Source organism: Acinonyx jubatus, chromosome A2 (genome assembly GCF_027475565.1).
Source record: "Acinonyx jubatus isolate Ajub_Pintada_27869175 chromosome A2, VMU_Ajub_asm_v1.0, whole genome shotgun sequence".
NCBI classification, from domain to species: Eukaryota; Metazoa; Chordata; class Mammalia; order Carnivora; family Felidae; genus Acinonyx; species Acinonyx jubatus.
Genome location: NC_069383.1, coordinates 132,459,718 through 132,484,451, shown reverse-complemented (window position 1 = coordinate 132,484,451; position 24,734 = coordinate 132,459,718). Strand labels below are relative to the sequence as shown.

The 24,734-nt window shown below is 52.6% G+C and overlaps 1 protein-coding gene across 4 annotated transcripts in view; it reads right to left on the bottom strand.

Moving 5' to 3' along the window:
* Positions 1-24,734, bottom strand: part of LRIG1 (leucine rich repeats and immunoglobulin like domains 1) — a 136,494-nt gene that overhangs the window by 7,989 nt on the left and 103,771 nt on the right. For all 4 annotated transcript variants that reach the window (XM_053219107.1, XM_053219106.1, XM_053219104.1 and 1 more), the window contains exons 6-12: positions 23,282-23,425; positions 20,915-21,058; positions 18,844-18,987; positions 16,824-16,904; positions 11,347-11,418; positions 10,475-10,546; positions 6,217-6,380 (exon numbers count right to left, since the gene is read on the bottom strand). In XM_053219107.1, coding sequence (XP_053075082.1) covers positions 6,217-6,380; positions 10,475-10,546; positions 11,347-11,418; positions 16,824-16,904; positions 18,844-18,987; positions 20,915-21,058; positions 23,282-23,425 — 821 coding nt within the window. The remainder of the gene's footprint in view (positions 1-6,216; positions 6,381-10,474; positions 10,547-11,346; positions 11,419-16,823; positions 16,905-18,843; positions 18,988-20,914; positions 21,059-23,281; positions 23,426-24,734) is intronic.

The following is a 24,734-nucleotide window of genomic DNA, read 5'->3' as shown; positions in this document are numbered from 1 at the left end:
AACAAAAAACTATAAAACTAGATAAACAGGAAAAAAAGCAGTCAGTGGAAACTGAAGGAAGCCCAGATCTTGGACTTTTAAAGACCTTAAAGTGGCTTTATAAATATGTTCAAAGAATGAAAGGAAATCATGTCGAAAAAAATTAAAGGACAGTATGTGAATACTTTCCCACCAAAGAACACCAATAAACAACTAGAAATTATAGAAGTAAACAAAACGTAAGTTTTGGAGGTTAAAAGTATAACTGAAATGAAAAATTCACTCGAGGGGCTCAGTAGCCCAAGTGAGCAGGCAGAATTGGTGAAATTGAGACTATCCAATCTAAGAAACAAACAAACAAACAAAAAAATGAAGGATAATGAACATTCACAGAGACCAATGGGACAGCATCAAGTGTAACAACGTAAAAATAATGGGAATCTAAGAAGGAGAAGAAACAAAAACAAGGCATTTCTAGAAATAATAGCCCCAGACTTCCCAAACTTGATGAATAGGCATCTACACATCCAAGAAGCTCAAAGAACCCAAATAAACTCAAAGCCCTCACCTGGAAGCTTCACAGTCACACTTTCAGAAGTCAAAGACAAATGAATCTTGAAAGAAACACAAGAGCTGCAACCCATCACACAGAAGGAATCCTCAATGACATGACAGCTGATTTGTCATCAGAAACCATGGAAGGCAGTAGGAAGGCATACTCAAAGTCCTGAAACAGACTGTCAACTAAGAATTCTGTATCCAGCAAAACTAACCTTCCCAAGTAAGGGAGAAATTAAATCACTCTCAGATTTACAGACAAATCACCCAGTGGAAATCACTGCTACCAGACCTGTCCTACAAGAAATACTAAAGGGAATCCTTCAGGCTGAAATGAAAAAACACAACAGTAACTGAAATTCACACAAAGAAATAAAACACACCATTAAAAGTAAACACACAGGTCAGTATGCAAGGACAGTTTAAGTGTATTTTTGTAACATTCTTCTCTTCCTGATTTAGAAGGCAACTACAAAGAGCAATAATCAAAAAGTGTTGATCAGGCTTATGATGCATAAAGATGTAATTTATATGACAACAGTAACACAAAGGAGGAGTTCCACAAATGGAGCTTAGTAGGAGCAAAATTTTGCATACTACTAAAGTTATTAATCTGAACTAGATTGTTTTAAGGTGTTAATTATAATCCCCACAGCAACCATTAAAAAAAAAAATCAAAAAAGGCAGGGATTACCAAAATGGATAAAAACCCATGGCCCAGCCATTCACTATCTCTAAGAGACACACTTTAGATTCAAAGTCACGTATATCAAAAGAGAGCTACAGTGTCCACACTGATGTCAGATAAAATAGACTTTAAGGCAGAAATGGTGGGGCGCCTGGGTGGCTCAGTTGGTTAAGCGGCTGACTTCGGCTCAGGTCATGATCTTGTGGTCCGTGGGTTCGAGCCCCGCATTGGGTTCTGTGCTGAAGGCTCAGAGCCTGGAGCCTGTTTCAGATTCTGTGTCTCCCTCTTTCTCTGACCCTCCCCTGTTCATGCGCTCTCTCTCTATATCTCAAAAATAAATAAATGTTAAAAAAAAAAAAAAAGACAGAAATGGTTACTAGAGACAAAGTAACTTTTTATAATGTAAAACAATCCATCAGGAAGACATAAACATCATAAACATATATGAACCTAACAGAGCTCCCCAAAACATGAAGCAAAAACTAAAGAAATAGTGCAACAATAAGTTTGTAGAATTCAATGCTCCGTGTTCAATGATGGTTAGAATCACTAGGCAGATGATCAACAAAAAAGTACAAGACTTGAATAACACTATAAGCCAAATAGACCTAGCAGACATCTATAGAACTTTCCATCCCCACAAGAGCAGAATAAACATTAATTTCAAGCACACATGGAATACCCTCGAACAGAGACCATATGTTATGCTGAAAAACAAATTTCAGTACATGAAAAAAGAGAAACCCTACCCTGTGTCTTCAATGACAATGGAATGAAGCCAGAAATCACTATCAAAAGCAACACTGGGAGTCTAATTTGTGGAAATCAAACTGAACTTCTGTAAGTCAAAGAAGAACTCATAAAGGAAATTAGAAAATACTTTGAAATGAGTGAAAATGAAAACACAGATACAAAAACTTAAATGTTGCAGCTAAAACAGTGCTTATAGGAGAGATGGAGAGCTGTCTACATTAAGGAAGACCTCAAATTTATAACCTCACCTTCCTCATTAAGAAATCGGAAAAACAAGCTATCCCCAAACCAAGCAGAAGACATAATTATAGAGCAGAAATAAGAGAAAAAAGGGGGAAAAAAATCAATGAAAAGTTAGTTCTTTGAAAATACTAATGAAATTGAAAAATCTGTAGACTAGCAGAATGGGGAGGTGGGGAGAAGACACCAAATACTAAAATTAGGAACAAAACTTACCAACTAACCTCACAGCAGCAAACGGGAATACTATGAATAATTTGTATGGCAACAAATCAGATAAGCTGATAGATGCACAAATTCTAAAAAAGAAAAATTACCAACACTGACTCAAGAAGAAACAAAATCTGAATAGATGTTAAAAAGTAAAGAAATAGGATAATTTTGGTGTGCCTGGCTGGCTCAGTTGGTTAAGCATCCGACTTCGGCTCAGGTCATGATCTCATGGTTTGTGATTTCAAGTCCTGCATCGGGCTCTATGCTGACAGCTCAGAGCCTGAAGCCTGCTTCGGATTCTGTGTCTCCCTCTGTCTCTCTCTCTCTGCCCTCCCCTGTTTGCACTCTGTCTCTCTTTCTCTCTCTCTCAAAAAGAAACATTAAAAAAAATTTTTTTTAATAATTTAAGAACTTCTCACCAACAAAAAGCCAGACCCAAATGGCTACACTGATAAATTTTCCCCAAATTTAAAGAACAATTATCACTAATCCTTCAGAAATTCTTGCAAAAAACAGATGAGTGAACATCTCACTCCACTGTAGGAGTCAAATATTCCCAGACAACAAAATCAGACAGAAACCCAACTATACACCTGAGTACAGATGCAAAAATCTTCTACCGATATACCGGCAAAGCAAATCCCACAACATATAAAAAGGATTATACGCCACGACCAAGTTGGATTTATCCCAGGAATGCAAGGTTGGTTTAACACCCAAAAATCAATGTACCATATCAATAAAGGTTGGGGGCGGGGCACATTATCCTTCAACAGATGCAGAAAAAAGCATTTGACAAAATTCAACACGCTATCATGAAAGAAATACACAACAAGTTAGAAATAGAAGGGGAATCCCTCAACCAGGTAAAGGTCATCTACGGAAAACTTACAACTAATACCATATCCAACAGTGAAGGACTGAATGCTTTTGCCCAAATCAGGAAAGACAAGGAAGTCTGCCCTCACCACTTCTAGCCAACACTGGAGGCTCTACCCAGGGCAATTAGGCAAGAAAAAAAGAAAAAACAAAGAAGCTATCGAGACTGGAAAGGACGAAGTACAAGTGTCTTTTTGCAAATAACATAACGATCAAATATAAAAATCCTAAGCAATTCAGTGAAAAACTACTAGAATTAATAAATGATTTCAATACAGATGCAGGATGCACTCATTCACTGTTACTGGGAGTAGGCAGTGGCGTGGCTACTGATGAAGACAGTCTGGCAAGTGTTCAAAAAGTTGAACAGTTCCTGTATGACCCACAATGACATTCCTAAGAACCACGCAAGAGAATTCACAAAAACTTATATATGAACGTTCACAGAATTATTTAGAATTACCAAGAAATCCAAACAACCGAAATGTCCATCACCTAATGAACAGCTAAATACATGTATATCCATACAATGTCATATTGCATTAAAAAAAAATAATGAATACATAGTAACACATTCTGCTAGGTTAAAAAAAACCTAGTCACAAAAGACCATTATTATAGGATTCCATTTATATGAAGGTCCTCAGGGACAGGGGACAGTGCAGTGACTGCTGTGAACATGGAGTTTGTTTTACGGATGATGAAAATGTTCTAAAATTAGGTGGTAGTGAGGGTCACGCGGCTTCCCAATACTCTAAACACTACTGACTGGTACGCCTGAAACAGGTGAATGTTACAGTGAGTAAATGATACAACCATCATCACAGTCCCTGAAAGTAATTTAATCTCCCTAAAAAGAAACTCCCTACCTTTCAGCTATCATCCTTTCTCCCTCCACCCTAAGCCACCAGTAATCACTCACCCTCCTACCACCCCTGGAGTGGCCCTTAGATGGGATCCTATTCTGGACATTGCATTCATTCATTCTGGACATGTCATGTGGATGGAATCATACAGTGTATGGTCCTGTGTGACGAGCTTCTTTCACTTCAAGTGTTTCAAGGTTCATCTGTTGTGTGAACAATTGCTGTTTATGGCCTGATGATATCCCAGCGCCTGGCTCTACCACGTTTTATTTATCCACTCCGGGAGTGGTGAGCATTCGGGTTATTTCCACCCTTTGGCTGTTACGAGTAATGCTGCCACGAGCATTTGTGGCCAGGTTTTATGTAGATACATTTTTGTTTCTCCCCAGCATATAGCTGGGAGTGGGTCATGGCTTAACTATGTCTAATTGTCTGAGAAATTTCCCAACTTTTCCAAAGGGGCTGCACCACAGTGCACTCCCACCAGCACTGTAGGAGGGTTCAGACTCCACCCTCCTCACCGACACTTGTTGTTGCCTGACTTTTTGATTCTAGCGATGCTGGTGGGTGCGAAGCAGTTCTATTTTCCTTTTATAAAGAAGGAGGTGGAGACTCCCACACAGCTTAAAACTTTGATCTCCTGCCAAGTGTTTTCCTGATGCCCATTCTTACGTGACGACGGGTTTGGCATCCTGCGCTGCCATGTGGAGGTGGGCTAACGAGTGTGAACTGCCGCGGGACGTGCCCGGGCCACCGGCCGGAGGGTGGGCACAGCAGGTCACAAGTCCGACCCTGGCTCATCCAAAGGGCAAGATTATGCCCTGTGACAGGAAAAGGGAGGAAGGCGCAGGAAGCCCCACTTCAGGGCAGCTAGTTAACAAATTAATGGTCAGGGCCCAGGTACGTGGTGAACGACGGACGGTACAGTCATCGTGTGCTACTTGGAACACGAGGCGTGCACAGCCCGACATTGTGCACGGACGTTCCCAGAAGACTGACCACTAAGAAAACACCGGATGCTTTTAAGGCTACTCGCTGGACTGGATCAGCACAAAGGAGGGCGAGCCTGCTGGCAGAAGTGGTGGTGGGTGGAAGATGGAAGGGGGCACTTGTATCCTGAGGTCAGCAGGCACACTGGCTCTTGCCGTGCCCAAGGAGGAGGCTGGAGAAGTGGACCACAGGGTTGCCCGCACTGCTCCGGGTGCTCCTGGTTAGGATCATCAGTCACACCCAGGGCACAGGGGCAGACCGGGGAGGACAGAAGGCAGGAGGCACTCACAGGAGTTCCGGTCACGCCCGGGAAGCCCACCCTCGCTCCTGCTTAAAGCAGAGACCGGAAACCCTCCAAGATTCGTCTCGTTCTCTGACCACGTCTTGCCACGAGGCTGCGCATTTCCACGTGAGTGCGGCGTATGGCACGCAGCGTGTGCACAGCCTCCAGTCATTCAGCATCTTCTGTACCGTTTGCAACCAAACCCGGATCGTGACCACCCCCGGTCCAAAAGATGGCAAGACCCACGCTCCAACAGTCAGAAGGAGAAGAGAGCTCATAGCTACAAGTGCAGATTTCAGTGGTTTGGAGAAACAGAGACAGTGCAAGTCAACAACAAGGAATTATTTTTACGACACTAACTGTTCTCCTGAGACTGTTCTTCCTGTGTTTAACCTTCCATTCTTGGGGCTGGAAAGAAACACACATCAGAACCCCAGCCTCAGACACGGAGTAAATTCACAGCTAAACCCAGGCACCAGAGCCGTCTTGAGATGACACAACTTTCGTCCAGTAACCGGTTCTCCTGATTTGTAACCGAACCAAGTCCTGCTCCCTTCTCATTAAATGCATGCACTCCAGGAACCACATAATGAGGCGACTCCACAGTAAGTACTACGTGTGGTTTCAGCGGGAAAGAACTTGCATCCAGCAGCTGATTGGGAACCACGGATTGGGGTTGACTCTGATCACAGAAATCACTCCCATAATGAGGACTTCCTCCTGGCCTCCCTGGCCTTCAGGAAAGAAAATCACAGGGACGGCCTTACCACACACGAAACTCTCGGGCGGCACAGAGAAAATGCTCTGGCCCTTCAGGGATTCCGGGTGGGCACAGGTGGCTGTCACGAAGGGCTGCAGCATCCGGCCCAGTAACCACGGGGGCAGCCACTTCAGCTGGCAGTCGCACAGGAAGCTATCACTGCTGATGTGGCTGAAAGGGAAACAAAAGGGACATGTGAGGTGTGACCTCCAGAAAGGGATATTCCCTCGGCACACAGACTCCTCCCCCAGTCACCGCTGATCGGCTTCTGTCCTCAACACCAGCCATCTGGGAAGGGAAGAGATTTTTCTCCGTTCCTCTTCAGTGACCCAGAGCAGCACATATAATCTACCTGGAGATTTTGATAAAACGATGCTCTGGCTCAGAAGGCTCGGGGTGGAACCCAAGATGCGGCACTTCTGACAAGCTCCCGGGTGATGTGGACACCGCCAGCCTCAACAATGCCGCGGCATACCAACAGCCCGCAGTTCACACGCGTCCCAAGACGGGCACAGACTGCTCCTGTGTGACCTGGGGGCACCATCTGACCTCCTCCAGACTCTGTCCACCCGACAGAGCTGAGGAGCACTGTGCCCTCTCTGCTTTTTCCCATCCTCCTGATAAGCTACGTGGAGCTTCCAGATTCATCTGCAACTTAGCTCTCGACTCTCAGGTCCTGAGGAGGGCTGTTTTTCTATATTGCTGTTAGTTTTCATTTGGCCAAGCTCCATGTTTTCTTACGTCCAGACGTAAGCCCTGCCAACGCGGCCCCCTCTTGTTTGTGGATCTCTACAGCACCGCTCAGGAGGCCGGCAGAATTCGGCTCCGCTCCTTAAATAGTGATTGTTAGTTAATTGCCACTGCCCAGGGAGCATGAGAATGCAACACTGGTTTTGTGAGGCTCCAACCAAAACAGAGAATATTTTCTTTTTCATTTCTCAGCAACTGAGGATCAGCTTTTTAAACAGAAATCGGAATCACCATCTCAGCGGACATTCCTTCCTGAGGAGTCACTCGAAGATAAGTCAACCGAAGAGTCTAGCTGCCCTGTTCCTGGAAGAGACCTCAAGGCTGTGAGCTAACAGAGGTCAGCGCATGGCAAGGGTGAAGGGACGCGGGCTCCCCTGTCATGAATCGCCTCTGGTACAAGGTACAAAGTACACGGTGACAGAAGGGGTGCTGAAGTGTACTTAGATATTCCACAAGGGGCACCCAGGTGGCTCAGCTGGTTAAGTGTTTGACTTCGGCTCAGGTCATGATCTCACGGTCCATGAGTTCGAGCCCCACGTCGGGCTCTGGGCTGACAGCTCAGAGCCTGGCGCCTGCTTTGATTGTGTGTCTCCCTCTCTCTCTGCCTCTCCCCCACTCACACTCTGTCTCTCTCTCAAAAAAAATATGTTAAAAAAAAAAAATTCCACAAGCATCGCATGGGCCAGGATCCTAGCAATAGCCTCCACCACCCACCATTTCCCTCAGAAATCTGCTCTTCCTTCCTGTTCCTCATGGTACCAGATTAGCCATCTTATTAAAATTACTTTTGGAAAGTGCTTTTTCAAAGACTGAAATAATTGATCTCAAAGCCATGCTAACTGGGATGGCTGCCCACATCAGACCTTTAAAGGTCAGCATTTGGCTTCTACTCTTAATTTTTTAATTTTTGTATCTTTATTTGACAGGCAGGTAGCTGTGTGCTTAGAGCTATCTCCCGGAGGGCTGTCGTACTGTGGAGTTACCCAGGTAGCATGAGGGCTCCCCCAGCTGAGCCTGAGAAGTGGCTGGTTCCGGCCCAGTACCTGGGGGGCTACTCCGGGCCGGCTGTGGTGGCGGGTGGACCGGCTGCAGCCAGGTACCACACACTGAGCTTCAGTGACAGAGGGTCAGGAATTCTGTCAGAAGCGCTGTCGCGAGCTCCCCATCAAGCCAGTGTTGGGCGCGACTGCCCCTTTCTGGGTTGGCAGCAGGAAAGCCTGAGTAGAGTCTAGAGGAAGACGCTGGGCTATCGCTGTGAGGCTTCAGGCACTTGTGTGGAGGACGGTCACAGGAGCAAACTAAGGAAGGCCAAGTTGACAGTGATCCTTGGTCACAGATGTGTGTGGGAAGGGTTACTCCTTACACCACGAGTGTAGGCCTGGCTGGCTTGAAGATGTCCTACCTCTCCCACAATGAGGCCCACCTCACACAGAGGAGACCAGACCTCAGAAAGAGGTACTAAGGGTGTAGAGATAGCTTTCCTGAAGAGCGAGTCAGGACCAACAAGACAGACAGTGAGGACACTGACCCCCTGACCTCCCCCCACATGCACACATGGCTTTAAGGACAAAGGTGAGGTTGAAAGGCTGGACCAGGAATTGCCAGCACCCCCAGGGCTTTGCAGATTTCCGCTACTCTTCCTGCTGGTCAGCTGCTCAGGGGTGCGGCTCTCCACGACTCCCGCCTCCGGCCATCCCATCACTCTGCTGGCTTACGGCGCATTTTCATGATTCCAACTCAAAGTGTGTTTCTAATCATCGCTTGTGGAAATTTACCCAGAGCATGACTAAGTGCACGGTACAACCTGCCTTGATCAGATGGAGGAAGAAAATGACCAAGTGGAATTAACCGTTTCTCCCAGCAGAGGACTGGGCCCAGGGCCAGCCACGGCTGGGTACGTGCAGCGAGCGACGGGAAACCCAGGCAGGGGCCAAGGCTGAGCCTCCAGAACCACGCCGAAGCAGATTTTGGGGGTGGGGTGTGGTGGAGGGTCCCAGTTGCCTAGAAGGGTCCAGTCCTTCCCAACTAGGAAAGTATCTCAGAAAACCTCAATTGTTAAGGAGAAGCAGTCTTCTCTCCCTGTCCTTCCCTCTTTCTCTTGTACCCTCTTCCCATCTAATGAGATTACTTCCAACATTATATTTGAAAAGTTGCAAACACAGAGAAGTTGAAAGAAATGCACAGTGAACACTTAACCATTCTAAGACCGTGACCCTTTGGAGAAGGCAGTTCTACTCAACAGGCCTGAATCTCACAGCTAAGTAAATGCCATGAGGCAGGTGCCTAAAAGACCTCCTCTCTCCTCACCCAGAGGAATATCACCAGGGGCCTGCTTTGCTTTTAAAGTATGGGGACTGCGCCTCCCTACTCCCCCATTTCTCCCGAAGGCCACCAAGAGTGGCCTCAGGAATGAGGATGAGTTCAGGATGCACAGATGGCCATCCTCTGTCGTCTGCCCTCCATCAGCACTTCTGAGAACCAAAAGCCACATCTTTCAGGGACTAGTATTACAGCTAGACTTTGCGGCAGCAGAGTCAGATTAATGCACAGGAAGAAGAAAGGAAGCTTGGGTGTTGCTACCTGCACACCCTGACGAGCTCCTCTGCCAGAGACTAGGGCACAGGCGAGCTCTTCCAACCCCGGGACCCGGGGGCCCATGGTGAACATCTATGGTGGCGGCACCACCACCTATGAACCGCTGTGGGGGCCTCGGAACAGATGTGGGCTGGGCGCCACATCACTAGTCCACAGTCGCCTGTGACCACCCCCCAGATATCTCTGCCTCACTCACAGGCCACCAAACGCGGCAAAGAAGCCACTCTCAGTATAGGTCCTCCATTTTAGGCAGACCTAAATGATGAAAACTTGCCCTGACATCATTTCAGGAATGATCGCCCATTTTCTAGAAGAAAGTTCATGTCCCCTAGAGCAGCAGTCAGTAAGCTACAGCCTGCCCTGCCAGCCTGTTTTTTAATAAATAACTGACTGGCACACAGCCGTGCCCGCCTATTTGTGTATTATTTATGGCCCCTTTCTGCTACAACAAGGGAGTCTACTTGCTAATGACACAAACCCTATGGCCCACAAAGTTGAAAATTCCACGTGACCCTTTAAGAAAAGGTGTGCTGAGGGGCGCCTGGGTGGCTCAGTCGGTTGAGCGGCCGACTTCGGCTCAGGTCATGATCTCGCGGTCTGTGAGTTCAAGCCCTGCGTCGGGCTCTGAGGGAGCCCGTTTCAGATTCTGTGTCTCCCTCTCTCTGACCCTCCCCCGTTCATGCTCTGTCTCTCTCTGTCTCAAAAATAAATAAACGTAAAAAAAAAAAAAAGAAGAAAAGGTGTGCTGACCCTGATCCAGAATAAGCCCCCAGGGGGCATTGCTTTTCTAAAAGACAGCTTACACACAAATGCTAACTGCCCCATCTGTTACATATATTGACACATCACGGAATCAAGGCGTTTCTGACTCCAAATTCTCTAGCCATATTAACCAGGACCCTGGAACCCCGGGTACTTACAGCTCTTTGAGATTCTTCATTTTCACAAAGGCATCAGACTGGACAGATCTGACTGCATTCTCTCCGAGGTTCCTGCAAAAGAACACTTTTCAAGTACGGACACACACTCCAGGCGCCCTTCAGGTCAGCCACCTGTTTGAGCCAAGAGGCTCAGGTGGCTTCCGGGAGAGTCCCGGTTTCCCCAGTGTGCTGGCCGTGGCTGTCACCTCCCAGACACTGGCACAAGCACACGGAACAACCTTGGAACCAAGCCAGCCTGAAGGGCAGCATCAAAGCTAACGGTGAGGCCGGCTCAGCAAGTCAACAAGCAAAGCTTTACCAACAGAATTCAGGTCCACCTTGATTCCAAGGCCAAAGAGACTAAGAATCAAGCACTAGAGGCATCTACCCTCGATGGTGACCACACAAATGTGTCCGGGCTGGCATCACCCTCGTCCTCCCGGGCTCTCAGGGACAACCAGGCCAGAACACCTCCCGGCTGAGCCCAGCATGTGCTCGGCCCCGTGAAGCTGCTTCAGTGGGGCCGGGAGCCTGCGCCAGGAACGCGCGCTCTCACAGAGGTGAAAGGGAGGCCGGGGCCTGTGGAGGAGCCAGCGCCAGGGGGAGACAGGGTTGGAGGACGGGGGAGGGTATCCAGTCGGCAGCCGCATTTGTTAGGAACTCACCGACCGGCCATGTGTTCTCTAACTGTTCCTGGCATAGGCAAAATAAAGGCCAAAGTTGAAGCTGACTTATAACGAGAAGGAAGCAGCTGGCGTTTCCAAATAGGCTGTTTCTCAGTTTACAAAGATGTGATTAAATTGCTAGCAGACTTCCCCGGCAGCCGCATTTGGCAGGCCTGTGGGTCAGGGAAGGTCTGGTGAGATACTCACAGGTGCTCCAGGCCCTCCAGCCCCGAGAAGGCTCTCTTAGCCACGGACTTGATCTTGTTTCCAAACAGAGTTCTGCCATTTCCAAACATCATCCAGAGACAGGGAAAAAACAAAACGCAGAACCGGAGGGGAAGAGACAAGGGAGGAACGGGAGAAAGAGAACACACAGTTAGGCCAGTGCCATCTGATAAGTCTGTCCAGTGAGGGGCAGGTGGAAATCTGACCTACGTGGAGACTACGGGTCCGAAGTATGCAGGCCTTGCCCTTCTGAAATGAAATGCTTTGATCTTTATTAGAATTTAACGTGATGACAGGATGCACCATCTCGCCTGAAAAGGCTCCTTGCGATGTTTGTGGAAATCCCCTCGTCCAGCCCGGGCTGTGCCCAAGGACCCAAGGGCCTCGTGAGAAGGAGGGGACTCATCACTGTTCCCATGAGAGGAAGCAGAGTCATGGAACGTAATGAAAACTGGAACTAAAATCCACCACCCTCTTCTGAAAAGTGGGGGTGAAGGTTCCCTGAGCAGGCAAGAAAAGGGCAGGAAAATCGGCCTCCATCAAGACGGCTCCCCAGCGATTTGCACTGAGACATACCCGAGCAGCCAGGACATGGCCACAGGGAGCTGCGCCCCCGCCTCTGGGAAGGCCACTCGGGGTGTGCAGGGCATGCCCTGGCGCCGTGGCCTCTTAGCAAGAGCCCAGATCTTAAATGATGCCCATGGGCCCAAGGTTCTTTAAATCGCAGACGCATCCTAAAAGGTCAACCTCTGAGGTTATCTAATACCCAGACCCGTGGACTGCCTACCCATGAGAAAGGGCTCCTACTTCCTGGCACTTGCAATCACAACTTCAACGGCAACTCCTAAGAGTTTTCTCAGAAACCAAATTCTCGTCCCCTGCAGTGCACATGGAAGAAATGAAGGCTTCCTCCAATGGGCTACATAATTCAACGGACTCTCCAGTCTGTTTGGAGGATGAGGGGTTGGGGGGGGGGCACCCAGAATGCCTGGACAATGGGAACGAAAAGCATCCGTGTTCCAGTTTTCCCTCCTCTGACAACAGCCGACTGGGGCACTCCCTCTACCTCCTGTAGGTGCGGGCAGCCGTGAGCCCCTGAGAGTCATGCTGACAGACACATGGGCTCTTCAACGTGACGTCCAGCCAGACTACCTAAAGGGCTAGTCAGGAACAGGGAATGCTGGGAGCCAACTCCTGCCACATCTCACCCGCTCTGGGAGGGGGCTTCGCAAGGGGGCACTGCAGACAGCCTCCGGAGAGCAGCGGTCTCGTCTGGGATCCCACAGAGGCCCGTGTTAAGATGGGGGTCCCCCGAGGGAAAACATCAAGTACCAGCCCCTCCCTGAAAAGGGCCAGGAAAGCAACAGGAGCCTCGAAGAAAACCAAAGATGGCAAGGCGGCCCAGGCGGCACCTGCCACATGGGCCCCGAGCGTCACCCCCCCTGCCTAGGGCTCCCGGCACCACCTACACAAACCCTAGGATGCTGCCTTCGGGAAGATGGGGTCACATGCAGACAGACCAGGCCAGTGCCACAAACCACAGGAGGTGCTCCCCGCCCCGCCCCACTGCCCTCCAGGGCACCGAAAGCCTGAGGGGAACCTGCAGGGCAACCACAGGAGCTTCCGGGTACCCCCACTTGATCACGAACAGACCCCTCCTCTCGGAGCCTGCAGCCTTCGGACAAAGCCAGCACCTCCTGCCTCAGGGAGGATGGAGTGGTCCGAGACCACTCTGACTGCTCCTTCTCTTGGAGGCAATCTGCGTATTTCCACTCTCTCTCCATCTGAAGCTTTGATTCTCAAACACACAGCCCAGACACGCAGAAGTCCGGTGGCCACACTAACTCTCTTCCCCTAACCACACAACTAGCCCAGCAAACACCAGCACACAGCACCAAACCCAAGTATCTGCAAGAGCCTGCCAACTTCTCACTTACTCAGATCCCCCAGGCCGGGTCACTGTGCTCCAGGCCCTAGTAAAATGTATTAACTGTTTAGTGAAATCTCCCGTAAACCAGATCCAGGAAAAAGCTGTGCTTTATTTCATGCATTACGTATTAGTCACACTGACCTCTTTTACAACGAGGGCAGACTGTTATTTCTAATGGTAACAATAGCAATAAAACAAATTCTCAATTACGTAGGGGCTAATCATCCTGCTGCGGGATTAAAATAGCCCCTTACTTTCTCTAGGCGGACATCTGGGGGCTGGGGCTCAAGCTGGCAGACTGGGACAGTTTCAATAAAGGCAGCCGTGCGCAGAACGGATGGCCGGGGCCGTGGGCCGGGTGGTGCTCATTCTGTCCACATGACAGCGGGCAGCTGAGACTCCACTGTCCCAGATCAGGGGCTCCCAGAGAAGGGACCGCAGGGCCGATGTGCCTCACACCCCTGCCTCGGTGCAGACAGCGACCCTGGAAGTCAGCCGTCCACTCCTTCGTGCATCTCTAGTAATCCCCAAGGCCTTTCAGCTCTTGCTAACACCGCCCGGCAGACGCCAGGGGAGGCCTGGTCCAGCTCACGTTCACCTCCCCACCTCTCCTCCACCTGAGACACTGAACAGCACTCCGTGGGCCCTGCCATCGCTCTGTGAACACACGGGGGAGGCCGATCTTGCCCAGGCTGGGGGGCAGCACCCACCCAGGCCCACCTCACGGGAGAGGCTTGGCCTCGTGGTCCAATTCCAGGTTTCCTCTAACGCTTCCCTTCGCGCACGTCACAGCCCCGCCCCGAAGAAAGCCATGGAAAGAGCTGGAACCACGGGGCAGGCACTCACACCACCCCTTGTACTCACGTGGTTAACTGCTCCTCTCTCTGCTAATCTGTGTTCCAGAAAGCCTCCCTCCCTGCTCACATACTAGGACGCTGTGCACACTTCCCAGGAGGTCTTCCACCAACATGATGACGGGGGCCCCAGTGGGAGGTGAGCATACTGACCACAGGTGAGCAGGTAACACTTGCCCTGCCAGGAAGCTCCGGTTTGAAGAGCTGTCCACATGGCTGTGTTCAGCAGGCGGAAACATTACGGGCAGGACAGCACCCACCACAGCTGCCCAGGGAAGCCTTTTAAGGCTCTGCTGCTCCTGTGTTCCCTTCTCGGCAAAGATTTTAATTTAGGTCTGGCCTCTTCTGTGACAGGAAGGTCCTCGAATGGGTGAAGGCAAGACTTTCTCCCTTCCCATTCTCAGGTCCCTGAAGACCTGACCCCAAGGGCTTCAAAGGCAGGCCCCACCAGGTCCAAGGGACCAGCACCGACCGCAGCCCCACTGCATGAATGAGTCCACGTGACGTGACCGCTCTCGAGAGGCAGCCCTTCCCTGTGCTCACACGCTGCCCTTTTCTAATGGATCCCGACACGCTTGCCACCGGGCCGCTCAGTAAGGCAGGGAGGTGTGAGGGCCACATTTCCCAGCCACGGCCACGCAAGAGAGCGTCCGGGCAGCTCGTGGGGGAGGTGGGCAGGGAGGAGAGCCAGGCAGCACCGGTCCCTTCCTTCGCTCTGCCGTTAACCGTTTACTCAACACCTTCCATACACCCGGGGGAGTGGTTTTTACCCAAGCTACGCGCCACGATCACGGCGAAGCGTGGGCTTTCCTTTCCTCCCCTTTCCCGGGGAGGACACCACACACCACAGGCAGGTGGGGGAGCATCGCGACCCCCACGGGTGCCTGCTTCGTCACCCAGGGGTGCTGGTACTACTTCACCTCTGTCCGCTGCCCCTTCCCCAGCCCCACGGGCTGAACAGGAACCCAAGTCACGGGCATCACAGCATTTGTTTTTCCATCCGGGAAGAGGATTCTTTTTTTCTCTTGCGACGTAACCACAGTACCGTTCCGCCTAAACAACTATATATGTATTTAATCAGATTAAGCAACTACTATCCCCATTCCCCCAACTGTGTGTGTCCTCCCTTTATTTTGGAAACTGCCAGCCCCACAATTTTGGTCAGTGAGGCTGTGGGGGGAGGAGGCTGGAGGTATCGTATTTCAACAAGGTTCCTGGAGTCTCAGGACCCGGTTGGTGCGGTACCCGCGCTGCCTTCCGGGAGCCTGTGTCAAACAGCACAGAGCAAGGGAGGCCCGTGGACTTAGGATATCAGGCAGAGCTGCTGACCTTGGTCCAGCGGGTAAAAGGACGAGAGAACACAGGGGAACAGGCGGCAGCATCAGGCTGGACTCTGCAGAACCAGGAGTCCCGGCACAGGCACCCCTGCCCCTGCAGGGCAGAGCCTCTGGAGACATGTCCACCCCCACCCCCCCCCCCCGCCCCGCCCCGCCCCAGCCCCCTGTACACACACTCACACCTGGCCAGGCAGGCCCCGGAGAGCAAGGCCTCCACCCCAGGGGCACAGCCGCTGTCCCGTCCCAGCGCTTGCTGGGCAAACTGACTAGGAGGTGGGGAGGACAGGGTGTTTTTTTAGGGAAGAGAAAGGAAGACAGAGACATGCTGGAGAAGAGTGAGAATCCTGAGACAGCCAAGAGAGCTAATCTTACTCTGAACTCTGAGTATAAATGGTGTGAAAAACCACACTTTTCAAAACCACCTCTACAGAAAGACATCCACCCCACCCCCGACAGGCTGTTCCGGAAACTTCCGCCCCACGGCTGCTCTCAGAGTATCTGCTTGACACTCGTACTATGCTCAGCTCGCGGTCACCCGAGCAGGCCCGGGGAGGTTGAGCGGTGACTGCCTCTTTCTGTCTGCCCCGGACCCTCCCTCGGACTCCCCTGCCCCGTCCCAGAGGCTCCTGCGGTGGCCCACTCAGGGGGAACAGTGTGGGCTCCAGAGCCAGACTGGCCGGTCCCGAACCTCCACAGCGTGTCGTCTTGGGCAAAGGCCCTACACCCGCGTTTCCTCAACGACAAAAAACGTTGCATAACAGAGCCTAACTCACGAGGTTGTTGGTTGTTAGATACAACACATGTACACAAATGCCTTGCACAGTAACTGACAGCTCCAGGAGCCTTAAAAAAAATAAAAACATCAGAAACCGGGAATAAAAACGAGTCATTACATTGCCTGTCGTAATGACTGTTTCTGTGTGACGTTATGACTGACCACAGAAGTACTGACCAAAGACTCAAAACCGTCGATGGCACTTGGCTTTAGACATCTCACACAATTTCTAGGAATCGAGTAACAGGGCAAGACTCCTTTGTGCAAAGCAGGACAAAAAACTCAGCCGTTTCCCGGTCAGTCACAAATTCAGCGGGACAGAAAATCCAACAGGCCTCTGAACACCGGATCTTCGGCCCCAAAGGAACCAACGCCCAGGGCAGTGATGAGACCACTGGCCACAGAGAAGCTGGGATGTCTTGGCTCTCTTAGTCAGACTTTGCTTCCCAAACAAAGGAAGATAAATGGGAGCCAGCCCTTCTCCAGCTGGGCCCACGAAAGAGGCGGCACGGGGGAGCCTGAGAAACACTGTGCACCCCCTCCACCAACGCCGAGATACTCACAGCTTGCTGAGACTGTCAAGCCCGGTAAAGGCGCCACTCGTGTCCTCTATTGTGCCCGAAATCTCGTTATGGTCCAGATCCCTAGGGAGAAGACAGAGAGAAGGCTCACCATCCAGCCTGAGTTCTCGACCCTCTTTAACACGAAGCGGGAAAATAGACAGACACCCGCTCTGTCACCCGATGCCCAGCTGTAACGTACGGCCAACACGAGTGTGGCCACTGGGCCACAGGAAACCCGTTCTGCACGCCTTGCGGTGTAGGCCTTCTCAGCCTTCCCACAAAGCCAAGGCATGCCTCAAACTCACAGCCACCCCAGCTCCGTGGGCTGCTCCCCAGTTGGGTAGGGCAGGGCCCTGGGGTAAGGACAGGGTGCGGACAGCACATGGGAAACCCCCCAAGAGCAGGCATCTGACCACTGGCACTGGGAATGAGCCCGAGAGGTTTTTTGAGGCTCCTGTCTGCTCTCACACCAGCCAGAGTCCCTTTCCTAGGCTTGACTGAGAAACTGCTGAAGGCACATGGAGGAAAGAGCGAAGAAGAGGCCCCCACACGGGGTCCTCCCTGGGGCCACTCCATGCTGGCAAGTGGGTTCGGAGGCCCGAGTCGCCCCTCCTCACAGGGCCTGCACAGGCGCGGACTCGGAGCCAGGGACGACATCTGGGCGCTGAGTCAGACTTGTGACCCACTTGCCAGGGTTGGCGGATGAGGCCAACTTTTCAGCCCAGTCTCCTCCAACAATGCAGATCACAAGGTGGATGACTCAGCTCCCTCCCCCCGGCTTCCAGGGCAGAGGACAGCACCAGGCGATGCTCCCACCTGGCGACCAAGCCCCCCTCTCTGCCCCCACCAGCAGCCCCTCCAACTCCCCCCCCCCCCCCCCCCCCCCGGTTCTTGGCTCCTACCCCTTCCTCCGCCAAACCCTGGCTGAGGCAGGCCAGGAAGAGAAAGGGACACTGCTCTTGGCCCCGTGGGAGCCTTCACAAGGAATGAGCACTGCCAGGAGGGAGGGGGGCCCCCGGCTGAGAGGCACAGTGCTCCTTCTGACCTTGATCTTACAGCAGAAGGCTCGGAGCCCTGAGATTCTGCTGCTGGAAGGGACCTCTCCTTTCAGCAGGTCTCTCCTTATTATCTTCACACTGAAAGCCGGGACCCAGGGCTGCCGCTCTGTGTGCCTGTCTCCCAGCTCCTCACCCTGGCTGCCAAAGCTTTTCTCTTCTTTCTGGCTCAATCTGAATGTCCCCGGCCTTGTTATTCAGGCCGTGCAAGTGCGAAGGCTGGCTGACCTCGGCTTCAATAGCCTGGCATCCGGGCTGTTTCACACTCCCCAACAACGGCCCAGCACTGAAGCCCGCTCTGCCCTCCCCGCCAGGTGCAAGTGCACAGGGCCTCCTGTCACACTGGAACAGGCCCTCCGGGCAGCGGGGCACGCTGGGAAGGCAGCTTCAGATCTACTACGACTGTCCGTGGAAAGCCATACACCCCTCTCTGGGGGCCTGGAAGTTCTCCAGAGCCAACAAAAGACAAATCTTAACTCCCAGGAAAACATCCTGAAGCAACTTCTGGCAACCCCACCTAATAAGGAACTTGAAAGAAAATGACATGAGTGCCTCTATTTTTTCAATGGCCCTACTGAAGTTCAAGGGAAGACAGAGGAGGCCCTAGATACCTCTCTTGAAATTGGGCCTCCTGGACACGGGTTGTGAAAGCACATGGGGAAGATTCGAGACTAGACAGACGGACCACACGGCTGCTCCCAACAAGGGGACCCCGGCATCTCAGCAAGGGCATGGCAGAATTACCGCTTGGTAACGGCAGGGTTTTGAGTCGTCGCCTCTATCGGCACCACCCTCGGGGGGACCGAGAGACGTTTCTCTGCCCCACTAGTTCTTTGCTTGACCCTCTGCACAAATCTGACTGCACAGCAACGAGAAGGGAACTTGGCAAGGTGGCATGTTTGCTCTATCCCGCCTTCCCAGCAGGGAACCCCTTCGTTCTGTCGACCCCACGATGAACGACGTACAAGACACGCAAGTTTTTGAGTCCCTTGAAGGCGCCTTCTGCAATGTGGCTGATGGAGTTGTGGCTGAGGCGCAGGATGCTCAAGCTACTCAGGTCTGCCAGGCTCTCCTCGTCCAGCCGGGTGAGATTATTGAAGGACAAAACCCTGGGGAAGGGAGGGGGAAGCAAACGTCACCAACGCGGCACAGGCTCATGCGAGGCCCAAGGGCCAGAGTGGTCGTGCAGCCAGAAACCCAGCAGGGCCCCACACCCACACAGTTAGGCTCCTGGAATACTCGTGCCAGCCACGGAGACCGGACAGCAGATCAGGCTGTGAGGACAACGCAAGGTCATACAACACCAGAACCCTAGGGTTCCAATCTCTCATGCTGGGGTCCGTGCGGGGGTCCTGACTCAGGCCATCAAAGACCACTCACGACAGTGGCCCGAGACCCTGGACGGGGAGCCCAGGAGGTTCTGACGGTGAGCAAGGGAGCCCAGCGAGAGTCCCGACATCGGCCAGCAGAGGGCGCCACCAGCCGCTGCGTGGAGCCTTCCTCCCACAACAGTGCATCCGACCTGGGCGGCAGTCTCCGGTCCCCTTGCCCCCATCCAGGCCAGCCTATAAGCGTAACATCCTGTAAGCAGGACAGGGAACACCCCCCGCCCCCAATCACACACCCCCCCAATCACACATCTTCCCCGAGCATCAGAATCAGACCTTCCTCCCAGCACGCCCTCATGGCACCTTGACACCACACGGCCCTGGGTTGTTACTTAGTAGTCCTCCACCGTTGAAAAATGGGAAGTTTGGGTTGGGACAGGAAGAAGCCAAATAAACTCGGACAAGATTTATGAGTTTTTAAAGGCAGCAGGAAGTAACATTCTTTCCCTCCTGAGAAGTCAGTCCTGGTGTCTACCAGTCACAAAGACCTGGCAAGTGATCAAAATTACATCCTCACCTGCAATTAAAGCATTTAGCTTAAAGGAAGGGCCAGAAACGCTGGAAAGCAATCCTAAATCTGGCTCCGAGATTACCAGACGTTGGGAAAACTGACAGGCTGGTCAAGGCATTTCCATGACCTCTCTGCCCCTTGTGAAGGGGAAAGACAGCTCCACATGGGCCACCTGCCAGAGAGAGGCACTGGGAACACTCCCTCACAGGCTGCCTCAAAACCTGGGGTGCACACAGCCTCCTCACTTAGCCACTGGCCTGGCTCAGGCCCGGGCAGCAACCAGCGGAGATCAGTCCTGGGAGTTGGTGGGGGAGGTAGGGGGGCAGCGGGAGGGCGGGCGCATGGCCTGAGGCAGGAGACGGTCAGAAGCCATTCATTCAATACCACTTGAGAAGAGCAAGCCGCACTGCCCCGAAGGTCTGGAAGCTAAATCTCAAGGGTTAACGCTAACGCACACACTCACAAAATCCAAGGAGGGTACGTTCAAGGAAAGAGACAGGACTATGGGTTTTTGCCTGAGGTAATCACGGGTTCAGTGACATACAAACTCCAGGTCAGTGTGCAGTGGGTGTGGGGAGGAGGAAGGGGGAGAAGAGGGAAAGACAGACAAAAACACCACCTGCAGAAGACTCAACACTGAGCTTAAAGCACCCCCTTGCTGGCTGAGTGAAGTCAAGACAGACACAAGACACAAGCTTGGCACTTTTAACAGCCGTTCATTTCCGTGGGTGACTCTTTGCCTACAGTCAAGCCTAGAAAAAAAGAAAATCCACCCAGATCCTCTTAAAAAAAAAAAGCCCACAACCACAGTGGAGTAAATTGGAACTGAGAAACCTGGAGCGTGTTAAAGGGAAGGAGCCCACATGGTGAGGATCGACTTTTTCCCTCTAAGACCACCTGTCTTCTGCACATGTTGAGAAACAGGGGGACACCAGCACGTCCAGCGGAGGGCCGGCGGTGCCACTGTCGCGATCAGTGACCCAGTGACGCGGCACAAGGCCCGGGCTCCGAGCGCCCGCGCCGGCCAGGCCCCTGGAGGCCGCCGTGCCTCGGGCCCGGGGCCGCCCGCTCCGGAGGGCCGCCCACAGGCTCGGGCTCCCAGAGTCGCCGTGCACAGGGCCGAGGCGGGACACTTACAACTCCTGCAGCCTCTGGCAGAAGCTCCAGCCGTCACGGCTGATTCGGGCGATGGAGTTGCCGCTCAGGTGGAGCTGCTGCAGGGCCGACAGGCCGTAGAGCGAGCCGCTGTTCACCTCCACCAGGCTGTTGGACTCCAGGTGCCTGCAATGACAGGGCACGGGGGTGAGGGCGGCCCCTCGGCCTCAGACACGGGCGCGGGAGACGACGGGCAAACTCGACGGGGGGCCGCCAGCGTCCAAGTGGACTCGGGGTTCAGAGGGCAAGGGGACCCTGTTAGCCGACTCCAAGGGAGCCAGGTGCGCACGCGGGCACACGGCGCCCGGCAGCAGCCGAGCCCATTAAAGGAAGCGAAGAAGACAGAATGGTGGGGGGGAGGGACCTCTTATCCCCATCTGACAGGTAACGTGACGCTGAGGCAGGGAGGAGCGAGGTATGACTTCCAAGATTCAGTCCCCAGCTCAGTGGGCAGCGAGGGGCCAGAATTCGAACCCAGGTCTGGTGCCCAGAGACACTTTCGCTCTGGGGTCAGGCTACTTGGATCGATATCCTAGTTTTGCCACTTTGCTGGCTGAATGAGGCGGGAACATCTATGTTAATACGAAGAGACCCGAGGTGGCAACTTCACAGGGCTGATACGAGAAGCACAGAGGAGAACGCACGTCACAATTTCAGCACAGGGCCCAGCACTTAGGCCCCACCGGGTCGGTCAGGTGAGGACGTTCTTACCCTGCTTCTCGACCCTGCACACCCTAGCCCAGGACGACCGTCCTGGACTGGCCTCTTGCGTAAAACATACTAATTCCAATGTTGCCCCACGTTCAGTATCACAAGGTCTTCGGGCAACGGGGTTCCGCCCTGTCTATCTCACTTTCCACCACTGCCCAAAAGGTGAGCACGTTTATAAATAACCTCTCGGGCAACTCATCCCCCCGCACGGGATGAATCTGCTCAAACTAAAAACCAAATGGGATGTGCTAACTCCATTTTCTTCTGAGACTTCTCTTTGAACGTCGGCATACCCAGCACATAAGCACCTGGGATTCCAAGTTCAAAACGACAGTTGTAAGCACGTCAAGGGCAAGTGTTTCTGAACAGATACAGAGCTGAGGCCAATCAAAGGACCGGGAAGAAGGGGACCAGCAAGACGGCACCGCTAATGCGAATGCCCCCACCCCACAAAGTGTGTGGGTCTGGGGGTGGGCGGGAAGAGGCGCTCATCAGAGACGCTTCAGATAAACGAGCAGGGTGCAGAGCCGATGAAACCGGATGTGGGGTTTTTGTTCTCTGTCTCAGCTGCAAAGATAACAAAGGATGTGAACACAGTGATGTAACTGGTAAGACTGGAAAGGAGGGGGCAGGGGGCGGGGTCCTGAGCAAATTACATTGCTGACCACAACCCAAGAAATCTCCCGTTGACAAACGTAGACACAGTGGGATACGTCCCAGAACATGGAAATAACCACGAACAAAACTCCACACAGAAAGACCAACAAGGAGGGGTGCCCCTGGCTGGCTCAGTCGGTGGAGCGTGCCACTCTTAATCTCACAGTTCTAAGTTCAAGCCCCATGTTGTCTGCAGAGATTAGTTAAACATAAAATAATAAAAAAAAGAGAAAAGAAAAACCAACCGGGAAAGGACTGTAAGTGACCGCCCCTTGGGAGCAGAACTGGGGGGAAGAGGACAGGGGAAGGGGACCCCCGGCTGCTTTTTTACCCTCATTTTACTCAGTTACGAGTGTATGTTACTTCCCGTTGAAAATAAACTAATTTAAATGTTTAAAAATGGAAGATCAGAGCCGCCTTTCCTGCCCTTCTCCCTATGTCTTCCTGCCATGGTTTTACGTGACTCGGCGCACAAGCGAGCTCTGGGGCCGCGCATCTGTCTGGAGAGCGCGCTCCCTGGATAAAAGCAGAACATCTGCGCCGAGCGACTTGATTAGCTCACGAAACGTAAATAAATCTCCCAGGATGAACTATACATTTCAGGCCCACCTGCACATCAAGACAGACGGTCAAATCCCCAACAGGGAGATAGGGAACTTCCTGCAGCATGGGGGAGAGGGGAGGGTGTGGGGTGGGGGCCCACTCTGCACCCCGCTGCTCATGGAGGATGCGGGGTGGGGGGGGGGGGAGCCCAGCAAAACGGCTCCCTCTCCCACCTTCACCAAGCTGCTTCCCTGACCAAACCCTGGGAGAAGACGACGCTCAGCTGGGGCAGAGTCCCCGAAGACAGGGAGCCGTGCCCGGCCAGAGGCCACACGGCGGGGGCTCGGGGCCGGCTGAAGTCGGACGTGACCCCTCCGGGCAGGGGGCCGAAGGAACACACACAGGCCCGTGGCGCCCGGAACCCGGCGTCGCGCTTACAGCACGTGTATCCTGGACAGGCCCCAGAAGGCCCCGTCAGTGAGCTTGCTGATGTTGTTTCGCTGCAGCTTCAGCACCTCCAAACTCTCGAGCCCCTGGAACGTCAGGCCCTCGATGAGCCGGATCCGGTTCCTGTTGAGGTCCCTGAGGAGATGAAGACCGCGGGTTCAGAGGGCTCGCGGCACGCACCCTGCCGACGCCTCCCACCGTTTCCACGCAGGCCCAGAAGCCCAGCCGGGAGAATCACGGCGAGGATGGCCCAGCGGGGCTGCGACGTGTCTCACGGACACTCCTGCCCGCCACGCAGGCCCGGACGCTGACCGGGCCACAGCTGGTGGAGGAAGGAGCGCACGGGGCTCCCCAGATGCTGGCCCCACCGCGTCCCCACGTGAGCAAATGCTCCACTTCCTCCCCAACTCTCCATGGCTCTGTAGTGAGGAGGTGGGTGTGACTCAGGATGTGAGCGTCTGAGGTGAGGTGTCTGTCAGCTCAGCAACAGAAATCCGTACCGGACGCCTCACCCCGGGAAAAACCGATCCACTGGGTGCCAAGTAGCAAGGACGCTTCCCACTGAAGGCATGAACGGGGTCCCTACTGATGGAGAGAAGGCAGTGCCCTTGGGCGAGGAGGGGGCTGACGCACCAGTGAAGCCCACACATTCGGCTTCCGACGCCAGTGTGACAAAACCTCAGTTGCCCGAAAGATTTCAGGAATCTGGGTGGGCTGGATCCATTAGTAACACTGGGGGAAGGGGAGGGGAGAACACAGAGCTAACCAGAAAGCCCTTGGTTTTCCCCAAATACTTCTGCAGTGTCTCATGACTCTGTCCCCCACACAACCTCCTGAGCATCAAGAGACCTTCTCCAGAGCTGAAGAGAGCAGAGTCAGAGCCTGGATCTAATGAGGTGTGTGTGTGTGTGTGTGTGTGTGTGTGTGTGTGTGTGTGTGTGTATGCACACGCGTGCACAACACAGGCAGTGAGAGCTCTGGGTGGGGGGAGGGGGGGGCACACCGTCTTGCTACCAAATCTGGCCCCGAACAATCGGTGCGTTCTGTTTAAACCCAGTCTCCAATATCAGCTTCTTTTCCTGAAACGGTCTCTTCTAATACAAAGAGAATACAGGAAAACGAAAAACCAGGGAACAAACGGTCCACTGGGCTCTGGAAAACAGGTTTTCTTGAATCCAACCCTGTGCCATCTTAGGAGAGCATTCGGCCTCAGATATCAAAGAACTAAACAAATAAATGCTTTCTTCAAAAAAAAAAAAAAAAATCAACTACCTCATAAGATGTAGCAGATGGAGATGGTCCATCTCGGTCTACACTAACTTCCTCTCAGACTGCTCAAAAAGTGTGGGACACCATAATGTCCATGGTACAGATTTTTTTAATTTGAGAGAGAGCGCACGTGTGCAAGCGAGGAAGAGGGACAGAAGGGGAGAGAGAGTGAATC